The sequence below is a fragment of the Nomascus leucogenys genome, chromosome X (assembly GCF_006542625.1).
Source record: "Nomascus leucogenys isolate Asia chromosome X, Asia_NLE_v1, whole genome shotgun sequence".
NCBI lineage: Eukaryota > Metazoa > Chordata > Mammalia > Primates > Hylobatidae > Nomascus > Nomascus leucogenys.
In genome coordinates this window covers 119,419,087-119,439,712 of record NC_044406.1, presented here as the reverse complement: position 1 = coordinate 119,439,712, position 20,626 = coordinate 119,419,087, and the positions used below count along the sequence as shown (strand labels likewise).

The 20,626-nt window shown below is 41.7% G+C and overlaps 1 protein-coding gene and 1 pseudogene across 4 annotated transcripts in view; one reads left to right on the top strand and one right to left on the bottom strand.

Annotated features, from left to right (window-relative positions):
* Positions 1 to 20,626, top strand: part of GPC3 (glypican 3) — a 467,577-nt gene that overhangs the window by 320,405 nt on the left and 126,546 nt on the right. For all 3 annotated transcript variants that reach the window (XM_003272634.4, XM_003272633.4, XM_003272635.4), the window contains one exon: positions 16,873 to 16,993. In XM_003272634.4, coding sequence (XP_003272682.1) covers positions 16,873 to 16,993 — 121 coding nt within the window. The remainder of the gene's footprint in view (positions 1 to 16,872; positions 16,994 to 20,626) is intronic.
* Positions 7,050 to 7,466, bottom strand: LOC100592469 (annotated as a pseudogene). The gene has a single exon (XR_122396.1). The product of XR_122396.1 is annotated as a 40S ribosomal protein S24 pseudogene (transcript).

The window sequence follows — 20,626 nt, the reverse complement described above, 5'->3', positions numbered from 1 at the left end:
GAGGAGAGCTGGGAGAGCTGCATCTCACCCATTCTGTTGGTTTCTCTGCCTTCACTTTTTAACTCCTCTTACCTTTTCCTCCCTGATGCATTTTGATCATTCCCCTCTTCCCTTCGCTCTCTCAAATTCTAAGGGTACAGTGGGACTTCAGAAAGCAGGACTGAGGCAGTAAAGTGGCTAATGATAGTAATAACTAACCATTCTATGGAGCTTCCCAAGTGCCACACAATATGCTAGGCAGTTTGTATGCATTGACTAATTCTCAGCAACAGCCTTTTGAAGCGGACAATATTATTACCTACATTTTACTGATTCTACTGATGACATTGAGTAAATTACCAAAGGCCGCAGCAAGATGGGCTTCAAACCCATCCAATCCATCCCTTACCCACAGCACCGTCCTGCCTGTCAAATGCCTGGCTTCTCTCCTGCAAGGTTTAAAGTCTTCTCACCTTCTTCCTATTCTTGGTGGAAATCCTGACCTCAGCTTGCTTTAATCTCTCATCCAACAGACCTGGAATGAGTGTTCTGTCCAGCTTTTCTCTGGTCTGTACTGCTATACCCTGTCCTTTCCTTGTTCCCTGCCCAGTCTTGGTCCACGAGAGTAGAAGTACATTTCCTGCCTCTCATACCATGCTTCTCTGCTCTCATGTCCTCTCAAGTCTATAAGGCACCATCCCCTGGAAGAAGGAGTTCTTCTTAGAGATATTTCAGCCCCTTGCTAGAAAATGGCGTTCACCTGTCTCTGAGGCTAGCTCTCCATTTAATCTCCTCTACTCACATGCCTCTGATAATAAAGCCATTGCCTGTGCATCCCCTGTGGTGCTTTGGAGTCCATGCAAACAAACAAACAAACAAAAAACCTTTGCCCTAGGCTGAGAGTCCAGCCTGAGTCCTAGCTCTACTGTGAACTTGTTGCATGACCTTGGACAAGTCACTGCACTTCCGTTTTTTCTTTTACTTATAAAATAAACGAATTTGACAAAATCACCTCTAAAGCACTTTCCACCTATAACAGGCTATGAGATCCTATAACAAAGATATTTGATGAGGGAGGGAATATGAAAGGAAAGGGAACACCATAAAGCTACCTTAATGACTTTGAATTCGATGCCTTCCCAAGTAGACCAAAGTGAAAGTGATTCAAAAGGAGCCCCAGGGTATAATCATTCTCCTGACGACAGCAGTGAGCTCTTCATTTTACTCCTCCAGGTATTATTGGAGCTACAGGGGAGCAGGTAGGTTGGCTGTTTGAGATGTCAGAGTTGTTCTTGATTTCTAATGTTGGAGAGTTTGGGGTGAAACTCACATAATTAAACCTTAAAGAAAATGTTTCCCCCATAGCACTGCGTAACTCCAATGGGGCTTCTGAGCAGGAAAAAAAAAATGAAATTCAATGTCTGTTGCTCCCAATAATATTTGACACAACTGTCCAGAAGGAAAATTAGAAGCCCTCTAACCACAGAGATATATCAGTGACAGGAGAGAGACATTGGGGGGTGCCAAGGGTTGAAGGGCAGGTTAAGAGCAAAGGAATACGAAGTGGCTAAGAAAACCAGAGGGAGAGAGACAATTTCCACCCTTTCCAAGACCCTCCAGGCTAGAGAGCTTGGGTAAATTTTGACCTAGTTGTCCTTGTGTGCATGGCTGTGAGCTTTTATTAAGTATTTATGCAGCAGTTTATATTTTACCAAGTGCTTTACAATCACTTTTATTTGGCTTAGTAAAGTTTTCCTGGAATCCCATCTACTTTATGATCAGAAGAGTCATTTCTTGTTTGCTTAGCACCTCCATGTGTACAGCCTCACACAATAGGCCACTTGTTCCAGCAGGAGAGCAGGTGCAAAGAGTCAAGCAGTGGAGGGAACCTGCAGCTACCAGGCCAGTTGGAGTGGGGGTAGTTTACACTTCAGCTCACCTTTTCTCCCCCTTTGTTATTCTTTCGTGTTATGTTATTGCTGGCAACTTGAGAGTGGCAGGGCAAGGCTTGGGCCTGTCGAGTGCAGAGCTGTCCTGCATATGGACACTGGCAGAGGTAGGCTCTTTCCCCTGTGCCAGTGTCTCTGCCCATGCCCACCATGGCCATGCACTTCCACCAGGCAAAGACTTGCTGAGTGTGTTTCTTTCTGCTGCTTCAGGGTTCTTGCTGCAGCCTTGGTCCTGAATCTCTGGACATGAGTTTAGGAAGACTATAGAAAGAGCAGTTCTACTCTCTGCAGACAAGACCAGCCAGTGTTCTTGGACAAATCTAACACTTAGCTACCTTATTCTTGGTAGTCCCTTCTCCCTCCCAGCAACCACGGCAGCCGCCCTGCGCCAGCACTCTGGATTTTGTGATGTAGGATGGTGTGGCTGTATAGATGGCTCATGAAGCAATACGGCTACACCCTCTCAATCACGTTTGCAGTGGGAATCCAACACAGTCATCAGTTGGATGTTTCCTTTTCTGAAGACCAGATTTGCCAAGGCAGAAACTAAATTCTGGTTCGTGAAGTCCAGACCGGAATTAGTAGGCCAGAACATTGGAAAATTCAGGACCTCCAACTACTAAAGTTCTGTGGCTGAGAACAGGGTTATGTAGATGCTTAATAGGTAAGTGTAGAATAGATGGTGACACTCAGTGGAGTATAGAAAAGGAACTCTGCTGTTCTCTAGGTTGCCACTGGTTTCTAAAATGGTGTGACCTGGCAGGTGGGACACATTGACAGGTTTACCTCGAAGGGCCCAGTGTAACGTAGGTCCTCAGTCAGTGGCTGCAGATTTGGGGGAAAGGCCCCAGGGTCAACAGGTTGACAAGGGTTAGGCAGAGTAGCTTAGAGTCTCCATCACACAAACTGAGCATTGGATGAAGCCTTTTATCTCAGGTCAGTTCAGTAGACATTTATTGAGTGTGTACTGGGTGCTAGGTACTGGGTAAGGGAGTGGGCCTAGAAGTGAATACAGACAAGAGCCCCAGGACAGAGTTTTGCTCAGGAAAACACAGCTGGCAAGAGGAAGTCATACCTGAACACCCGGGGCTCACTCAAAAAAACATGAAATACTGGCTTGGAAGAACAAAACGAATTCCAGAGCCTGGGGCCTGACAGGTGAGTCAGTTAAACTAACACCTTCCCGCCCTTGTCACTACTGGCTCAGGATCTGGGTAGGGCTAATTCTGCAGGTTGAAGGTTTGAGGCCTGGAAGTGACTGTGGCTAAGGCCAGAGGAGCTGACAGAAAACAGTGGCAGGAATGTTTAGCTTTCTTTTCAAGTGTATCAGTAGTACCTATTTGCATGAAAACAGTTTGTTCTTTGAGGCTGATCTTTGGCAATTTATTAACCACAGTTCAGCCAGGCATCCAAAGGAACACTGAGGAGCCTTTCCTCCCTCTGTTTACTACATATTCTACAAATGCCTCACAAGAAAAAAATCCACCAGGCGCACTTTTTCCTGTTTCAGACTTGCCTCTCTCCCAAACGTGTCTGGAGTCAGTTAAGAGTGATTGTTTAGGTGGACTTTGAGAGTCCTGTTCTTCATTTTGAAGATCACCACTTTAAAGAATGGATGTTTGTTGTGGGCCCTGCAGGGACCGGAGACAAACAAAGCAGTGTTCTGAGCAGAGAGATTTGAAAAAGCGTGTGGGCGTTTTCAAGAGTCATCTAATTCATTACTTGTGACAGTTATCCATAGTGGAAGCAGAATATTTTCTATCACTGAGAGGAGGAATATGAACTGTGGGAGAAGGAGGGAGGGGAACAGGCTTCTGACACCCAAAGCTGGTCACTGGGGAAACTTTGGAGGGCTGCCCTGGGCCACAGGTGAATGATTAGTTCTTCTGTGAACTAAAACCAATTTTGAACCATTTGAAGCCCTTTCTGATCATTTATTTCCCCCTCAAATGATGCCCTGTCTCCTGGAAGGTTTGAGAGGGCACCTCTGCTAAAACGTTCCTCTCAGCTAGGCTTAAATGCTCAGTGCCAGCCATTCACACATCATTGCTCAATCGCAATGGCAAAGAAAGTTCCAGTGCTTTTTCCCTTGCCCATTTTCCCTGATGATAAGCCATTCCTACTCATGCCTTGACCCATACTTTACCGAGGACCAAAGTAAGAGAACTGACTCTTCCACTTCTTAAGTTCTCAATGTGGGGATGAAGGGATTTGAAGCTTCCCTTGGCTATTCGTTGCAAGGTTTATTTCTTCTCTCTCAGGAAGCTCTTTTTAATTTTTTTAGAGACTGGTTCTCCTGTACTCCACCCAGGCTGGAGTACGTGACACCATCATAACTAACTGCAGTCTCAACCTCCTGGGCTCAAGTGCTCCTCTTGCCTCAACCTCCCAAGTAGCTGGGACCACAAGCATGCTCCACCATGCCTGGCTAATTTGTTTTTAAGTTTTCTAGAGACGAGGTCTCCCTATGTTGCCCAGGCTGGTCTCGAACTCCTGGGCTCAAGCAATCCGCCCACCTCTGCCTCCCAAAGTGCTAGAATTACAGGTGTGAGCCACCATGCCTAGCAGAGGATTCTTTTCAAATAACATTTATTGAACATCTCCTGCATTTGAGATGCTGCGTTTGGTGCTTTCACGTGATAAAAATAATAACAGCCGCCCTCATATAGAACTTTCTATGTGCCTGGCATTGTCTTAAGCACGTTATCTCCATTTGCTAACATTCATTATATCAAATAACTCTCAAAACAGTGCAGGTGGCATTATTCCTATTTTATAGATGAGGAAACTCAAGTTCGGCAAGGTTTAATTATTTGTCAAAAGTCACACAGCAGGTGGGGGCACCAGCTTTGAACCCATGTCTCTGACTCCAAGGCCAGTGCTCTTTCCACCACATGACTCTTCCTCCCTAAAATGTATTATGTACTTGCTGCCTCAGTAAACTATGACTGCCAAACTTAACTTAATCTCTTACAACAATTATTGATCATTATTTTGAACGTCAGTTACCTTCATACAATGCCCTCATGTTGTTGAGGTATGTGACTAGTTCCTCACCCCCTTGTCCTTTGCTATTCTATTTGGGGGAGGTAGCAGCTTCATTCCTGTCTCACTAGCAGTGATGCCAATAATAACTTTAGTTGCTGTTATTTGGCCTCTGGGCCTCAGTTTGCCCCTCTGTAAGAGGAGAACATTGGGCTGAATGACTTTGAACGTCCTTTCTAACCCTGATATTTTCATCAATTAAAATCTAACTTAAAAATAGGTAAAGAGGCCGGGTGCAGTGGCTCACGCCTGTAATCCCAGCACTTTGGGAGGTCGAGGCAGGTGGATCACGAGGTCAGGAGTTCAAGACCAGCCTGGCCAAGATGGTGAAACCCCGTCTCTGCTAAAAATACAAAAATTAGCCAGGCGTGGTGCTGTGCGCCTGTAATCCCAGCTACTTGGGTGGCTGAGGCAGAGAATTGCTTGAACCCGGGAGGCAGAGGTTGCAGGGAGCCGAGATCGCACCATTGCACTCCAGCCTGGGCGACAGAGCGAGACTCCATCTTAAAAACAAACAGTCGGGCGTGGTGGCTCACGCCTATAATCCTAGGACTTTGGGCGGCCGAGGCAGGCAGATCATGAGGTTAGGAGATCGAGACCATCCTGGCTAACCCGGGGAAACCCCATCTCTACTAAAAATACAAAAAATTAGCCGGGCGTGGTGGCGGGCGCCTGTAGTTCCAGCTACTCAGAAGGCTGAGGCAGGAGAATGGCGTGAACCCAGGAGGCAGAGCTTGCAGTGAGCGGAGATCGCGCCACTGCACTCCAGCCTGGGCGACAGAGCAAGACTCCGTCTTAAAAAAAAAAAAAAAAACACCAGGTAAAGATCATGTCCTTTTGGTTTAACTTGAGTAGGACAAGAAAATGTCTGGTCCTAGTTCTCTGGACTAGAAGAACTTGGTAAATGAGTTTGGGGTGATTGAATAAGAAGTCTCTACCACACTCCTTGTTCTGTTATTCCCCACCCCCAATTACTGAGCTTTGAATTACACCTTTTTCTTTTTCTGTTTTTAAACACAGTTGGAGTCCTCTCCTCATTTGTATGTTCCCCTCAAGGACAGCCATCAGAGAGACACTGCTCTGGCCTAGTGTCCTGACCGCCATGTTTAGTTCTCACCAGCTTGCTTACTCTTTGGGCTCTGCCTAGCTTGCAATTCTCACAAGAATCACTTTTGCTGTGCTTACTTTTCTCTCTCTTTATCTCTAGCCTCTTCTGCAAAGTTGGTTTCTTCAGACTAACATTCAGGTGACCTCATCTCAAGCATTTTCTCATTACCTTCCCCTTTCTGCTGGGGGACTGTTCCCCACAGCCACAGACTCTTCTCCTTGTAGTGGGTGATACTAACTTCTCACTCTTTCCTCACCATCTGAAAAGTATTCTTTGCTTTTCTGGGTTTCAGTGGCTTCCTGATTATGTACCGAGACAAATCTTTTAGTCCTTCCTCAAAGTAAGGTTGGAGACTGCACTGTAAACGGATTCTAATGCAGTTATTCCCTCATATAGCTAATGGCTATTAACGGAGATATAGAAATAGGTTTATATCACCAAACACCGCATGTTCTCACTCATAGGTGGGAATTGAACAATGAGAACACTTTGACACAGGGCAGGGAACATCACACACCGGGGCCTGGCGTGGGATGGGGGGATGGGGGAAGGATAGCGTTAGGAGAAATACCTAATGTAAATGACAAGTTAATGGGTGCAGCAAACCAATATGACCACGTATCCATATGTAACAAACCTGCACACTTAAAGTATAATAATAAAAAAAAAAAAGCAAAAGCAAAAGAAAGAAACAGGTTTACATGCCCTGGGTTTCTTTCCTAGATTTTGCTTCCTCTCTACTGAAATCTACTTGTAATTTCTGAAAGGCTGTTGTTGGAGAACACAGGTACTTCTTGGAGTAAAGTGGATATATCTGTTTGTAGCACCCTCATAGCTTAACATTGGCTCTGAAGTAGTACTGCTATGCAAACAATTATGAAAGACATTTTTTTCACATGAAAGTTTTTAGTTTATAAATCCTCTCGTGAAAAATCCACAATGGCCACAGATAACATCATTGCAGCCCTTTACTCCTTCGGCTTTTTGCCAGCACCAACATTGGCCTTTGCAGTCCCCCTGACTTTCTTTATTGGGTTCTTGCATTCCTTTCGTTGCTTTCTTGAGGTCTTTTTCTTCTCATGCAGGCCATGTCTTGCAAGTCTATGTTTGGGTTCATTTTTCTTTGCATAATCCAGGGAATCATAAATCATGCCAAAGCCAGTTGTCTTGCCACCACCAAAATGAGTTCTGAATCCAAATACAAAGATGACATCTGGTGTGGTCTTGTACATTTTGGCTAGTTTTTCCTGTCTTAGGCACTCTTAAATTTCTGTCTTAGGCACTATTGCCTTCCTGGGGTCAAGGGCATCAATGACCATTTGTTTCCCCTGAAGTAGTCCGTTGGTCATGAACTTTGTAGTTCGGATAGTTACCGTGTCGTTCATGATGGCTGTCTATCCTCAGACAGCCAGGGAGGAGAAAGACATTTTTATTTAGATATGTGCACAAATAAAGAAGAAGCTAATTGTTTCTGTCTTTATTAAGCACATTTACAAATCTCAGCTCTTTTCACCTTTGCTTTATTTTACTGTGCATTTATGTAAATTAACACTGTATCATGGATAAAGAAAAGGACATTTTCTTAGGCCTCTTAATAGGATGGTTTTTCTACCCTGTTTTCTGGTTTGTCTTTAAAGCTATTTATGCTCTTTAAATTATCCAGTTTTTCCCACAGTGATTGTTGTGGCCAGAATGCGTTCCAAGGAAACAGATAAATCACTGAGTTAGGGATTACATGCAATACTGAATTTTGTCCATAAGATGGCGCTCTGAGAATGTGCGATCTCTAACATTTTTAGCCATGTATAGCTGGGCAGCATATTAAACTTTTGTGAAATCAAATTTTTTTTGGTAGGGACCTAGTCCTTCTGATTGGCTCTCAAGCGCTTGGAACCATTCTGATACTTAAGGGAAGAAGGAAAGTGAATTTTCTAGCAGTTCCCTTGTCCTAAATCAGTACTAGCAAGTGTCAAAAATCAGCAAGATCTGTTTGAGGGACCTTTTAAAGAAAGGGATTTCTTCTAAATGTGGGACTTGTGATACTAACCCTATGTGTTTGTTACAAATGTCCCTGTCTGGGTATCAGATTCTTCATCTACACAGTGAGTGGATTGGACCAGATGATTGCTGAGAGTGCTTCCATTTCAAATGATCTACATTTGAATTTGTTGATTTCCCTCCACTACTCCATTGCTGCCTCAGCCAGAACAGAAATGAGAAGAAAAGATCGCCTATTTTACGCTTGTTTGACTCTATTCCTCTTCTACAAGTACTCTCTTTGCTTCAACTGTCCCAAGACAAGCATGCCCAGATGTCCTGTTTTAATGAGGTTCCTTTTCTCTTTATGGCTTTTGCGCAGGTTTGTCCCTGCTCTCCCCAACCCCCTCCCCAATCCCTAACCAATCTGCCTGAACAGAAGCATGTCCCCCTTTTCACTTCACAAATAGGATTTTCTTAGTATTATGACAGTCATTTTTGTGCTAAACAGATACCAAGCTGGATAAAGAAGAAGACGCCGCATGTAAGGTAACACTTCTAACATCCAACATAGCATGTCCAGTTAAGAAAACATTAGATTTGGGAGGTAGAAACATCTCTCAGTTTATTTTTCCTCCTCCACTTGCTAGTATTCATTACCAGAACCATGTCAAAGCCTCAGTAGAGAAGCAGTATTTTGCAGAGGAGGACAATTAATTTAATTACAGATGAATATTACTAAGTAGCTAACCCATTGTTACAATCCCCCATGGCCAAGTGTCCCCATTCCTGACACCCTCTGGGCAGTCTGTGGATAAGAAGAATTGGGGCCACGCTGGCTCATCCTCATTCAAGGCCTGTCATGAACCATGTGCTCCAGTGGCACAGAGCTAGCCTGAGGAAATGAAATGCTGAATTAATGAATTAATGCAAAGCTGCAGAGGCACCCTTCACCGATTGACTTCCCTCTGGGCTTGAAGCTCAGAGCATGCATGTTACATGAAATTCCCCAGGGGCACATCACACATGTTGCCTTGCTGTAGCCAAGGTGACAAAGGCAGGGATGCACTAAGACATTGTTATCCTGCATTTGTTTTCCTATTGTCCTTAGACATTTGAAATCTTCAAATAGTCTTTGGTATGTATCTAGTGGCATGGATGGTGGTGGTAGTGGATTATTTATTTCTCTAACTTCAACACCTTGTCTCCCAAGAACACAAGTATGTCACTGAATGGCCTTGGCCTGCCCACCCTGGCCTCCCAAAGTATGGCTATTAAATAGCCATATTGTCGGATCTCTGTGTAAGAGAAGAAACCGCATACACAGGGCTCTCTCCAGGGGCTCTTAAAGGGCAAATCCAGGAATCTTGCTGAGTAGGCCAAGAGAGCTTTGTGGCGATGCTGCTGGGAGCCTTGTAGACCATTATAAGCAGCTCATCCATTGTTTCCTACAAGGAAGCAATGTAGTGGGGTGGTGAGGAAATGTCAAATATTCAGGCAACATCATTTCTCTCTAAGGAAGCAAGACCAGCATAGTGGTTAAGAACCCACACAGCTAGAGATGGAACCCACACAGCTGGAGATGGATTCTCAAAGTTCACACTCCAGCTCTGCTGCAGACAAGCTGTGTGACTTTAGGCAAGTGACTTACCTTCTCTGTGCCTCAGCAGCAGCAAAAACAGGCTGCCAATAGGGTAGTCAGGAGTATTAAGTGCATGTTTTCTTTTTCTTCAGTGCTTCAAACAGTATCTGGCACAGAGAAAGCACTCAGTAACTGACAGCTAGTATAAGTACCATGAGGTGCTTTGGGTGATTAAAAAAAAAAAAAAAAAAAACTAACCAAGCCTCTGCCTTCAAAGACCTCACAGAGTACATGGAGTGGCAAATAGAATATACATAAAAGGAGCACTAGCAACTCACGGCAGTGCCCACAATACATTTCAGTGTGAGAGCAATGAGGTCAGCGCGACTCCAGGTGGTTCAGGGAGGCCCTCGATTCTCATCAGGTGAGGACTTCAGGCATCTACAGGAAAAGGTAGTGAGAACTTGAATATGTTCTTTGCCTCTGTTTTGAGGGAGGGTACAACTGATAATTTACATTCATGTTCACATCCTCACTGATATACTGTCTTTTTGAAATAGGCAGGTTGGAGTTACCTCATTGAAGAGTAGAAAATAGGGCCGGGCATGGTGGCTCATGCCTATAATCCCAGCATTTTGGGAGGCTGAAGTGGGCAGGCAGATCATGAAGTCGGGAGATCAAGACCATCCTGGCTAACACGGTGCAAACCCCGTCTCTACTAAAAATACAAAAAATTTAGCCGGGTGTGGTGGCGGGGCGCCTGTAGTCCCAGCAGAATGACGTGAACCCAGGAGGCGGAGGTTGCAGTGAGCCGAGATTGCACCATTGCACTCCAGCCTGGGCGACAGAGTGAGACTCCATCTCAAAAAAAAAGAAAGAAAAGAAAAGAAAAGAAAATATATATACATATATATAGAGAGAGAGCAAGTGAGAGAAGGTTTCACTCTGTCATCCAGGCTGGAGTGCAGTGGTGTGATCTCCGCTCACTGCAACCCCCACCTCCCAGGCTTAAGTGATCCTCCCACCTGAGCCTCCTGGGTAGCTGGGCCTGGGACTACGTGCACACGGCAACATGCCTGGCTCATTTTTGTGTCTTTTGTGGAGATGAGCCTTCACCATGTCGCCCAGGCGGGTCTCAAACTCCTGGACTCAAACAATCTGCCCACCTTGACCTCCCGAAGTACTGGGATTAGAGGCATGAGCCACCACACCCAGCCAATATGGGCTATATTTAACCTAACAAAGTTGACTTGGTGACCTGATGTCAACCACCTAAGGTTTGAAGGAACTCAAGGGTGACATTGTGAACATTGCCCCAAATATGTGTTCTGTCATAAGAAAGCACCTTTAAGGAAGGACATTGGTGATGGCCAACATAACTCTTATTAGCAGGAAGGATTTCCCAGAGGCCCTGAGATGTGCATCTGAGTCAGGCCCACTTTTTGTTTTTCTTTTGTTTTGTTCTCTTTTGCCTTTAAAACAACTGTCTGGGAATATAATGTATAATATGGTGACTATATTAAAGAATACTATATCATATATTTGAGATTCACTAAAAGAGTAGTTCTTAAATGTTCTCACCACAAAAATAGAGATAATTATGTGAGGTGATGAATAGGTTAATTAGCTGGTTTGGCATAATCGTTTAACAATGAGTACATAGATCAAAACATCACATTGGAAGTGTACATGTATTTAACTTTTATCAATTCTACCTCAAGAAAGCTGGAAAAACACTTTAATTAACTGCAATATAAAATCTCATTCATTACATATTAAACTATTATAAAGATTAAAAATGGTCATGGTAAAAAATATTTTAAAATATAGAAGGATATAAAAAAATGAGATTTCACTAGCATCTCCCTATTCTCACTCACTGAAAGTGACTGCTCTTATCCTTTTCTTATATAGCCATCTAAAATTTTTCTGGGCATATTTGAACATGTATAGAGTATATAAGAGTAATGCAAATGTAGACCCATTTTCACTGCAGATGCTGCTATTTGTATGTGTTATAATGTATCTCGTACTTGATTCCATATCAACACATACAGATCTACTTTGCCCTATTAATGTGCTCATAGTATTTTATTCTAACACTCATTACTTTTAAAATTTGGTTCAATATTTTTTCTGGCTAAGGAGCAAAGGATAGAGACATGAGAAACAGAAAAAAGTATTGAGAGCTGTGAGAGAGGTATCAAGATACCTAAAGGATAGTGCAAGAACACAGAGTTTTTAAATAGTGCCACTAAACTTAAGCAACTATAGGCATCAGTTGGACCAGAACTTTTGGTTACTGCCCTGTGAAGTAGATGCAAAAATGGCAAGTTTTAGGCCTAAGCCACAGGGCAGCTATTCCCAACACTTCTGTAACCAGAAACCATGCTTAATTTGCTAGAGTCCTTTGAGGATTTAAATAGCACATGGATAGAGCAGAACAGTAGATGCTATTTCAACTTTCAAAAAGTTTGGCAAGCTTTTAAACCCAAAACTGTCTTTTAAAAATGGAGTCACCATGGGATCAGGGAGCAGTGTTTAGTCCTGGCACTTTATCCATGGCTGGGAGATAAGAAATTTTAAAAAATACATAGCTAAAGGGGCACTTTTCTGAATGGCAGAAAATAATACAGCAGGACCACAAAGGATCAGCTGTGGGATTAATTTGATTTAATATTTATAATAGTTTTGGAAGCTGGAGTACAGGGCAAAATCACTAAGTTGGCAAATGTCTTTACACTATTCCAATGAGGATAAGAAGCTTCAGGAAGACGCTTGTTTTATAGGAGTGGACATAAAAGTGGTTGGCAAGCTTTGATATGAAAAAGACCAAGGATATGTCTCTAGGGACACATTCCTGAAGTTCATTTCAGAAGATTTATAATGAGCCTTACCTCTTTATCTGGAAATAGGGTCTCTGCTTCAGGCATCAGTAGGAGTTAAAGAAGAGAAGATGGAGTTGGTAGTATCATCAGAAGGTGGATGATATTTAAACAGACCGCATTATATGAACATAAAAGAGGAGGCTAGTAGTGAGCTGATTCCCACCAGATAAAGAATGTTCCTTTATGTCTCTTAAAAACAGCCCCCAAAGGCAATTGGTATTTGAAGATTGGTGATCTGTGTATTCATGAATTAACTTTTAAAGTTAAATAATCTGAATGTGTTAAGCTATCATTTTAGAAGAAATGAAATCACATGTGCTCTTCAGCATCTTTGCTACAAAATATTTTCCTTCTCAGAAGATGACTTTTAATTATGAACGTCAGAACTAGATTTCCTGACCTCCTCTGTTAGCATGCATGTTTTTCAAAGTATGTCCTTAATATTGGCAGATACATTGTATCATGGATGGGGACATCTAATAGAATGAGATTAGTATCTTCTGAAGTTGTGAAATTTTCAGTAATAAAGAAATAATGCCCTATCTAATTTTCAGTAATAAAGAGCTAATGCCCTATCTACCTCTCAACTTCACAGTGTGGTTGAGAAGCTCAAATGAGCTGAGTGATATGAAACTGCTTTGTAAAGTGCTGTGCAAAAATATGGTAGTGTTAATTATTCTTTGTACTTCATAATTTGGGATTAGAAATATAAATTGACTCAAAATCTACGAATTTATCCTTTATAGATATAAATGCCAGTGTGTGAAAATCAGTATACAAGGATGTTCTCTGCAGCATTGTTTATATTGACAAAATATTACAAATTATTGTTAATCAGTAAGGTATTGGATAAAGAAGTTATTACTGAGCCATACAGAGGAATAAGAACAAGGCAGTTCCATGTGTTCTAACATGAAAATATGTCCAAAGTATATATTTAGTTTTAGTTTTTGTTTTGAGACAGGGTCTCACTCTGTCACCCAGGCTAGAGCACAGTGGTGTGATCACAGCTCACTGCAGCCTTGACCTCCCGGGCTCAACACTTCAGCCTCCAAAGGTGTGCACCACTACGCCCGGCTAATTTTTTTTTTTTTTTTGAGTGGTTCGGTTTCTTAACTGCTTTATTTTAAGCAGTTCTGTTTTTTGTATTAAAATACTGCAACTCAATATTTTTGTCAAAGTTTCCACTTTCTTATCAGAGACAAAAGCCAGAAAAATACAAAAAGTGTTCCTTTCCCTCATTTCTCAAGCATAACATCCAACAATTTGGTAGCTGGTAGCTGTTTTTGACAGTTGTGACTTGTATTTGGTGATATAAACAAGATTATAGAGGCATTAAACCATAAATGTAGTTTCTTTTTTTTGGTCATTACTATCATTTTACAAAATATTTAACTTCTACTTTGAACATTAAAATGTAGTCCAGCTTTTTTAAGCCGCAGTTAACTGCCATATTTTTTATAGGACCAAAACAGTTTGATTGTGCTTTAAAAAATGATCATTTAGAATCAATTAATTAGAAATGCTTAATGTCTACCTTAAGTGGATACCTAATTGATTCCTAAAATAAAATTTTGATCTCTTTAAAGATGTTCAAGTTGCAACATTGAAGCTGCTTTGGTGGTGCTATCTAAATGATAATCTGTTTGCAAATGCCAAATGAAAACTCTTTGTTGGTAGATTGAGCTATGTGCCGAATTAAACACAAGTCAGTTTAGGCATCTTCACTTTTCATTATCTTATCTCGTTGGAAATCATACATAATGTAAACAGTAGAACCTGATTCACTGATTTTTTTCCTTAGTTTAATATAAGTGTGCCTCACTTTAAGCAAAATATACTAAATGATTTCTGAAACAGGAGTTTCCTTATTTTTTCAGTTAAAAAGATTTGCTTACGGAATTTCTTTAAATAACAAGGCTTCTTTGGCCTGTTTAGAATATTCAGATCACAGAAATTCATTTCACACACAACTTGTTTGAAATACCTACATTGCATAAAATGAGGCATACAGGTACATGTGCCCATTCCATCAAGATTGCCTCATTATTTTGTGGTTACTTTATATTTTTCAGTTTGTCATTATTAACACTTTAGTATGCCAGGTTCATTCACTCCCTATTTTAGTTGAGACAAGTTAGTGTTTCTAAAGAGTGTTTCGTAATCTCTTGTCCCAAACTAGGCTGGTTTGGGAACCCAGTGAGAGTGACTGAAAATTGAAATTCAAGTCCTGAACATACTTCCAGAACACAGCCTATCACCCTGTGGAGATAACACACAAACTACCTCAGAGGACCCCCACCTGTGGCAGTGAAAATCATGTGAGAGTCATAATTCAAAAGAAAAAAGTGCTGGGCACCGTGGCTCATGCCCGTAATCTCAGCACTTTGGGAGGCTGAGGCAGGAGGATCACTTGAGCCCAGGTGTTTGAGACCAGTCTGGGCAACATAGGGAGACCCTGCCTTTACAAAAAATTGGCCAGACTTGGTGGCTCACACCTGTAATCCCGGCACTTTGGGAGGCCGAGGTGGATGGATCACCTGAGGTCAAGAGTTCAAGACCAGCCTGACCAACATGGCGAAACCCCGTCACTACTAAAATGCCCAGCTAATTTTTTGTATTTTTTGTAGAGATGGGGTTTCACCATGTTGCCCAGGCTGTTCTCAAACTCCTGGGCTCAAGTAATCCGCCCGCCTTGGCCTCCCAAAGTGCTGGGATTACAAGTCCAGTCCAAAGTATATATATTATAAGTGATACAAAGTTGCAAATCAGTATGAGTAGTATCATTCCAATTTTGGTTAAAATTACCTATTAGTATATGTAGGTGAAAACCTCTACATGTATATCAAACTGTTGACCATGGTCCACTCTTGGAAAGACAGATTGATGGGGCAACTTTTACTTTATGCCTTGTTTATTTTTGTACTTCTTGAATTGTTTACAATGAACATTATTATTTTGTAATTAAAAATATGAATTATAGATATCAATTTTGCTCTTATAACCCTGGCTACCCTATTGTAATTGAAAAAAAAAAAGTATATAATGAAAGAGCAAAAGCCCTGGGAATCTTTTCATTTCTTTAAGAAAGCATTCCATTATCAGGATCAGGAGCAAGTAAAAAAGAGCTCAAAACCTTTTTCTCTCTTTGGCAATGGTGTTCTGGTATTTCCACATGATGAAAGCAAAAGGAATAAATGAAATCTGTTTCTTGTTTGCTTTGTTTCGCAAAATGAGGAATAATTCTATGTAGAGGTCTGGAACCAATAAGGAAACCACCTCATTTGTGAATCACTGTCCCAGTTGAAGTTGGCAAAACCCCACACTGGAAGGCAGAATTGCCTAGTACTTTAAATAGTTACCCTTCTCGTGATGGTGAGGATGTCCATTGTTACCTTGAAACTTCAATTCTGGGCCAGGCGCGGTGGCTCACGCTTGTAATCCCAGCACTTTGGGAGGCCGAGGTCAGGAGATCGAGACCACGGTGAAACCCCGTCTCTACTAAAAATACAAAAAATTAGCTGGGCGTGGTGGCGGGCGCCTGTAGTCCCAGCTACTCGGAGAGGCTGAGGCAGGAGAATGGCATGAACCCGGGAGGCGGAGCTTGCAGTGAGCCAAGATTGCGCCACTGCACTCCAGCCTGGGCGACAGAGCCAGACTCCGTCTCAAGAAAAAAAAAAAAAAAGAAAGAAACTTCAATTTTGGAGTAAAGCCTATGGTTTATCCTACAGGAGCACATTAAAATCTTCCCTTGGGCTGGTGTTCTCTCCTCTCATGGAGAATGCAGAGGGAAGCTGACAGGTGTAATTTATGGTGCAAGTGATTTGAGAAAGTCTCCTGAATAGATACCCAGCTCCAGAGCCTATAGGAAATGGTGGGAGGAGGAAGAAGAGGAGAAGGAAGAGGTAAAGAACATGGAAGAATCTTTCTCCTTCAAATGAGTAGAAGGCTCACACACAGTGAAGGTTCATTCTGTGTGCTTCACTGTCATGACCTTGAACCTTCCCTAGCACAGCTCTAATCACTCTGCCTGGTCATTGGCCCTTACTCTTCTAGACTCACCACTTGACTGAGAGCACGATAAGGGCACACAGACCTTGTCTGTCTTGTTCATTGTTGTATTCCCAACATCTAGGGAAAAAAAAGGATGTTGAATATATTTGTTGATTGTTGAATGAATGTTTTTTTACTGTAAATAGACACTATGTGGAGTGGTCTACTTTTGCACCACGAGGTTGTCTCATGAGCTTGTGGTCAGCCTGACTGTTGATGCCAAATACAGTCAGCTTTTCCTTTGTTTGGGACTTTCTTTGACAAACCTTTTCTTTACCTTCACCTTTACAGATACAGCCAAAAGGCGGCAAGGAATGGAATGAAAAACCAGTTCAATCTCCATGAGCTGAAAATGAAGGGCCCTGAGCCAGTGGTCAGTCAAATTATTGACAAACTGAAGCACATTAACCAGGTATGTGGAATGTAAAAAAATAATAATAAAAAGTAGAAATAACAGAGAGAGAGGAGGAGGGGGGAGAGAGAGAGGAGGAGGGGGGAGAGAGAGAGAGAGAGACAGAGAGAGAGGGAGAGACAGCCAGCTTCTACTGTTCAAACTATATTCTTGGGCTTTTAGGAAAGACGCTATTATTTTCTTCAAATAGTCTCTGCTAAAAAGGACTTCTGGCCTTCATTTTTCACCCCACTTTTAAATTATAAAGACAATATTGCAATATGAAGGATAGCTTGGAAAATAGAGGGAAAAATATTTCTCGCAATCCCACTACTCTACATGTTCTCTTCTAATATTTGTCCAGAAAGGCACACTCACACAGACTTTTTCCATAATTAGAAATCCACAAGTGATTTGTAGTTCTGAAAATTAACACTATCTTGGAAACACTTTTCCATGTTGTCACAGATCTTTTTGTTATTGTTGTATTGTTTTGTTTTGTATTGTTTTGAGACACGGTCTTGCTCTGTTGCCCAGGCTGGAGCTCAGTGGCACAATCATGGCTTACTGCAGTCTTGACCTCCTGGGCTCAAGATATTCTCATGTCTCAGCCTCCTGAGTAGCTGGTACTATCGGCATGCACCACCATACCTGGCTAATTTTTAATTTTTTTATAGAGGTGAGGTCTCACTATGTTGCCTAGGCTGGTCTCGAACTTCTGGGCTCAAGCAATCCTCCTGCATTGGCCCCGCAAAGTGCTAGGACTACAGGTGTGAGCCACCATGCCTGGTCCCCACAAATCTTTATATTAATTATTTGTCATGGCTGCATAATATTCTGTTGAGTATTCATCATAATTAATCAGCATGCTTTTGCTGGATATACAGGTTGCTTCAAATTTTTTGCCATCATAAATAAAGGTACCTCCTCATATATAGTGCTTTATCCTGATCTTAGCTTATTTTCTTAACATGCTAAAGTTATTGGGTCAAAGGATATGAGCAATTTAAATGCATGTGTCCAAATTGCTCTTCAATGAGAATGTATCAGTTTTCACTGCCACCAACAAGACAGAAGAGGTCCAATTTCACTGCATCCTTGCCAGCTTCTGACTCACTGCCATGCACAGAGACACCCACAGATTCCCTTGACCTGTACACATAGTTTTTCCTCTCATAAGAAGTTTAGTAACAAGACACAAATAGAAGTTAGTTGTACCATCTGCTTATGATTGCTTTGTGGCCACAATAAAAATGCCACCAAAAATGCATATACCAGAGTGACAGTGTTCCTGCCCCATGATCCATGGGTGGGAGGACTCTGGCATCACTGACTTCTATTTGTAGTTTAGGAAGAACTTAATGAAACTGAAATCCTTATGCAAGAACAGAGGTTTTAATACAAAGACATTGGCATGAGTTTTTAAAATATGGATTTTAGCAGTGAAATTTTTGTGGGTCTTAGAAAATACTTAGAAGGGCTTTCTAAGAGTAGTATGCTTTTCACTGCAATTGGCATTGTGAAAGTATTGACAACATGCTTGGGTATAAACTCCTCTGGTGCCTAATAAGGTGCTCTGTACTCAGTGAGCACTTAATAAATAGCTGTTAGTGCTGCTGAGCACATGATAATGGCAGTGTCTACCTAACCGAGCCTTTCTTTTGTGTGTGAAAGTACAACTTCACTAGGTTCTATCAAGCCTTGCTAGATATAGTGTGATGATTTCAAAATGCATCTCTGAGGGGATCAGAGCACAAACAACGTAAAACACTTACTGCTGAGTTGAGGGCATGATATGCTTCACTTGGGGACAGTGGTACAAATTATCTCAAACCAAAATGTGTCTAGGTGGCTATGTTCAACTGGTTAGACCCCAACACTGGTGAGGCCAAAATCTCTGTTTCCATCACTGTGTCCCTAATCCTAAATAAGGAATATTGTCAACAGGTCCCTTGTGTCAACAGACCTTAAGGATTACCTACTGTGTACTCAGCCAGATGCCAGGGACTTTGGGGGTTCAAAGAAAGTCTAGTCCTCTGTCCTCACAGTGTCCTTGGGAGAGGAAGCATAAGCATAAAAAGTGGTTAAATAAAGATAAAGGGCAGCCTGTGATGCAGAGCCTGAAGAGGAATGCTGCTCATCGGTTTTGGGTGGTATGATTAGGCTAGTGGGAAGATTGCAGAGAGGGGCAAGTGTTAAGATCTGCCATAAGCAATGAGTAGGGTTTGAATAGGTAAAGACAAGCAAGGGAGGGGCAGTCATAAGAAAGATCGCGTGAAGACTTGTGGGAGGATCCCACCCTAGAAAATGGGAAAGCTGCCTCAGACATGGGCTTCTATATGATCAGGCAGTCACTAAAAAATATTTATAGCAAGCCCTTTCAGCAAAGGCTTTGGGCACAGTAGAAAGAATTTGGGCTTTGTATCCAAATGGATCTGAATTCAGTTATAGATTTTACTAGGCACATAACTTTGGGTAAATCAGTTAACCTCTCTGAGCTTTAGTTCTCTCATGTGTATTATGGTAAAGATATCAAAAACTCCAGTGTATATCTGTTATGTACATATATATAATATGTACACATAGATATATGTAATTGCATGTGCATGACAGGCACTTAATATATGGCAGTTAGTTGTGAGGACTGTGTTTAGGATTTTCTCTATAGGCAGGACTTGAGTTTGAAAGGGAGTTCCAGTACTTTCTGCCAGTCGAATTCTTCTCCCCCAGTTTTGTATGTTTGTAGATCCCTTTGATGCATCTCTTCTTTCTCTCCCGTATTGTCTCCTTCTTTTCCTCTCCTCTAACTTTCAGCCACAAAAGCTGAAACCAGCTGACAGGGAGATGTACATGGAGTGAGAAAGGTCGCTATTACAATTCCTTTTTCCTACCTCTGGCCATGAATAAGTGTATGAACATTTTCAGTTTCTATACAAATACCATTGAGCAGCCAATTAATTCTCATTGATAAACCAGTTTTACCTGTTTCAGTTGAGCTGTTAAAATTGGTTGGACTCCAAACACCCACATTGATTTTTTTTCTCATCTGTTTTGCTTTGTATAGCCCAAACACATTTTTTCAGTCCTTAAATAAAATTTATATTTTGGCCATGATTCGATCTGAAAGTGAGACGCTTTAGGTAAGTCATAAAGAAGAAAGTCATGATGATGATGATGATGATGTCGATGATGATGATAAGGATAATGTGTTGTCTTTGTATAGCATTTACCCATATTTCAAAGTGATGTCATGTTCTAAAGTCTAACTGCTTAGGAAAAAAATCCAACTTGAAATTATATAAGATATAAAACTGTGACAGAATCTTTTCAAGAACTCATTATTACTCTTAAACCTTATCTCATTTTCACTGTTTTTTGGAAGGTAAGGGATAAGTAATGTTTGTCCTTTTTATAGTTAGAGAAACTGAGGCAGAAAGCCATTAATGGCTGTATAGACATACTGCCAAAAGATCCAGTGAGTTCAGTTGAAAACTCAATCATCCAGATGTTTCCTGTACACTGCTAAACATCTGGATTCATTGAATGCCTGACTAAATAGGCCTAAAGCTTTGGTGATAGGGAGGAAGAATCAAGTTAACTTTCCAAGTTCACATGTAATTGAGTGGTGAATCTGAGAATGTGATGTTATTTTCC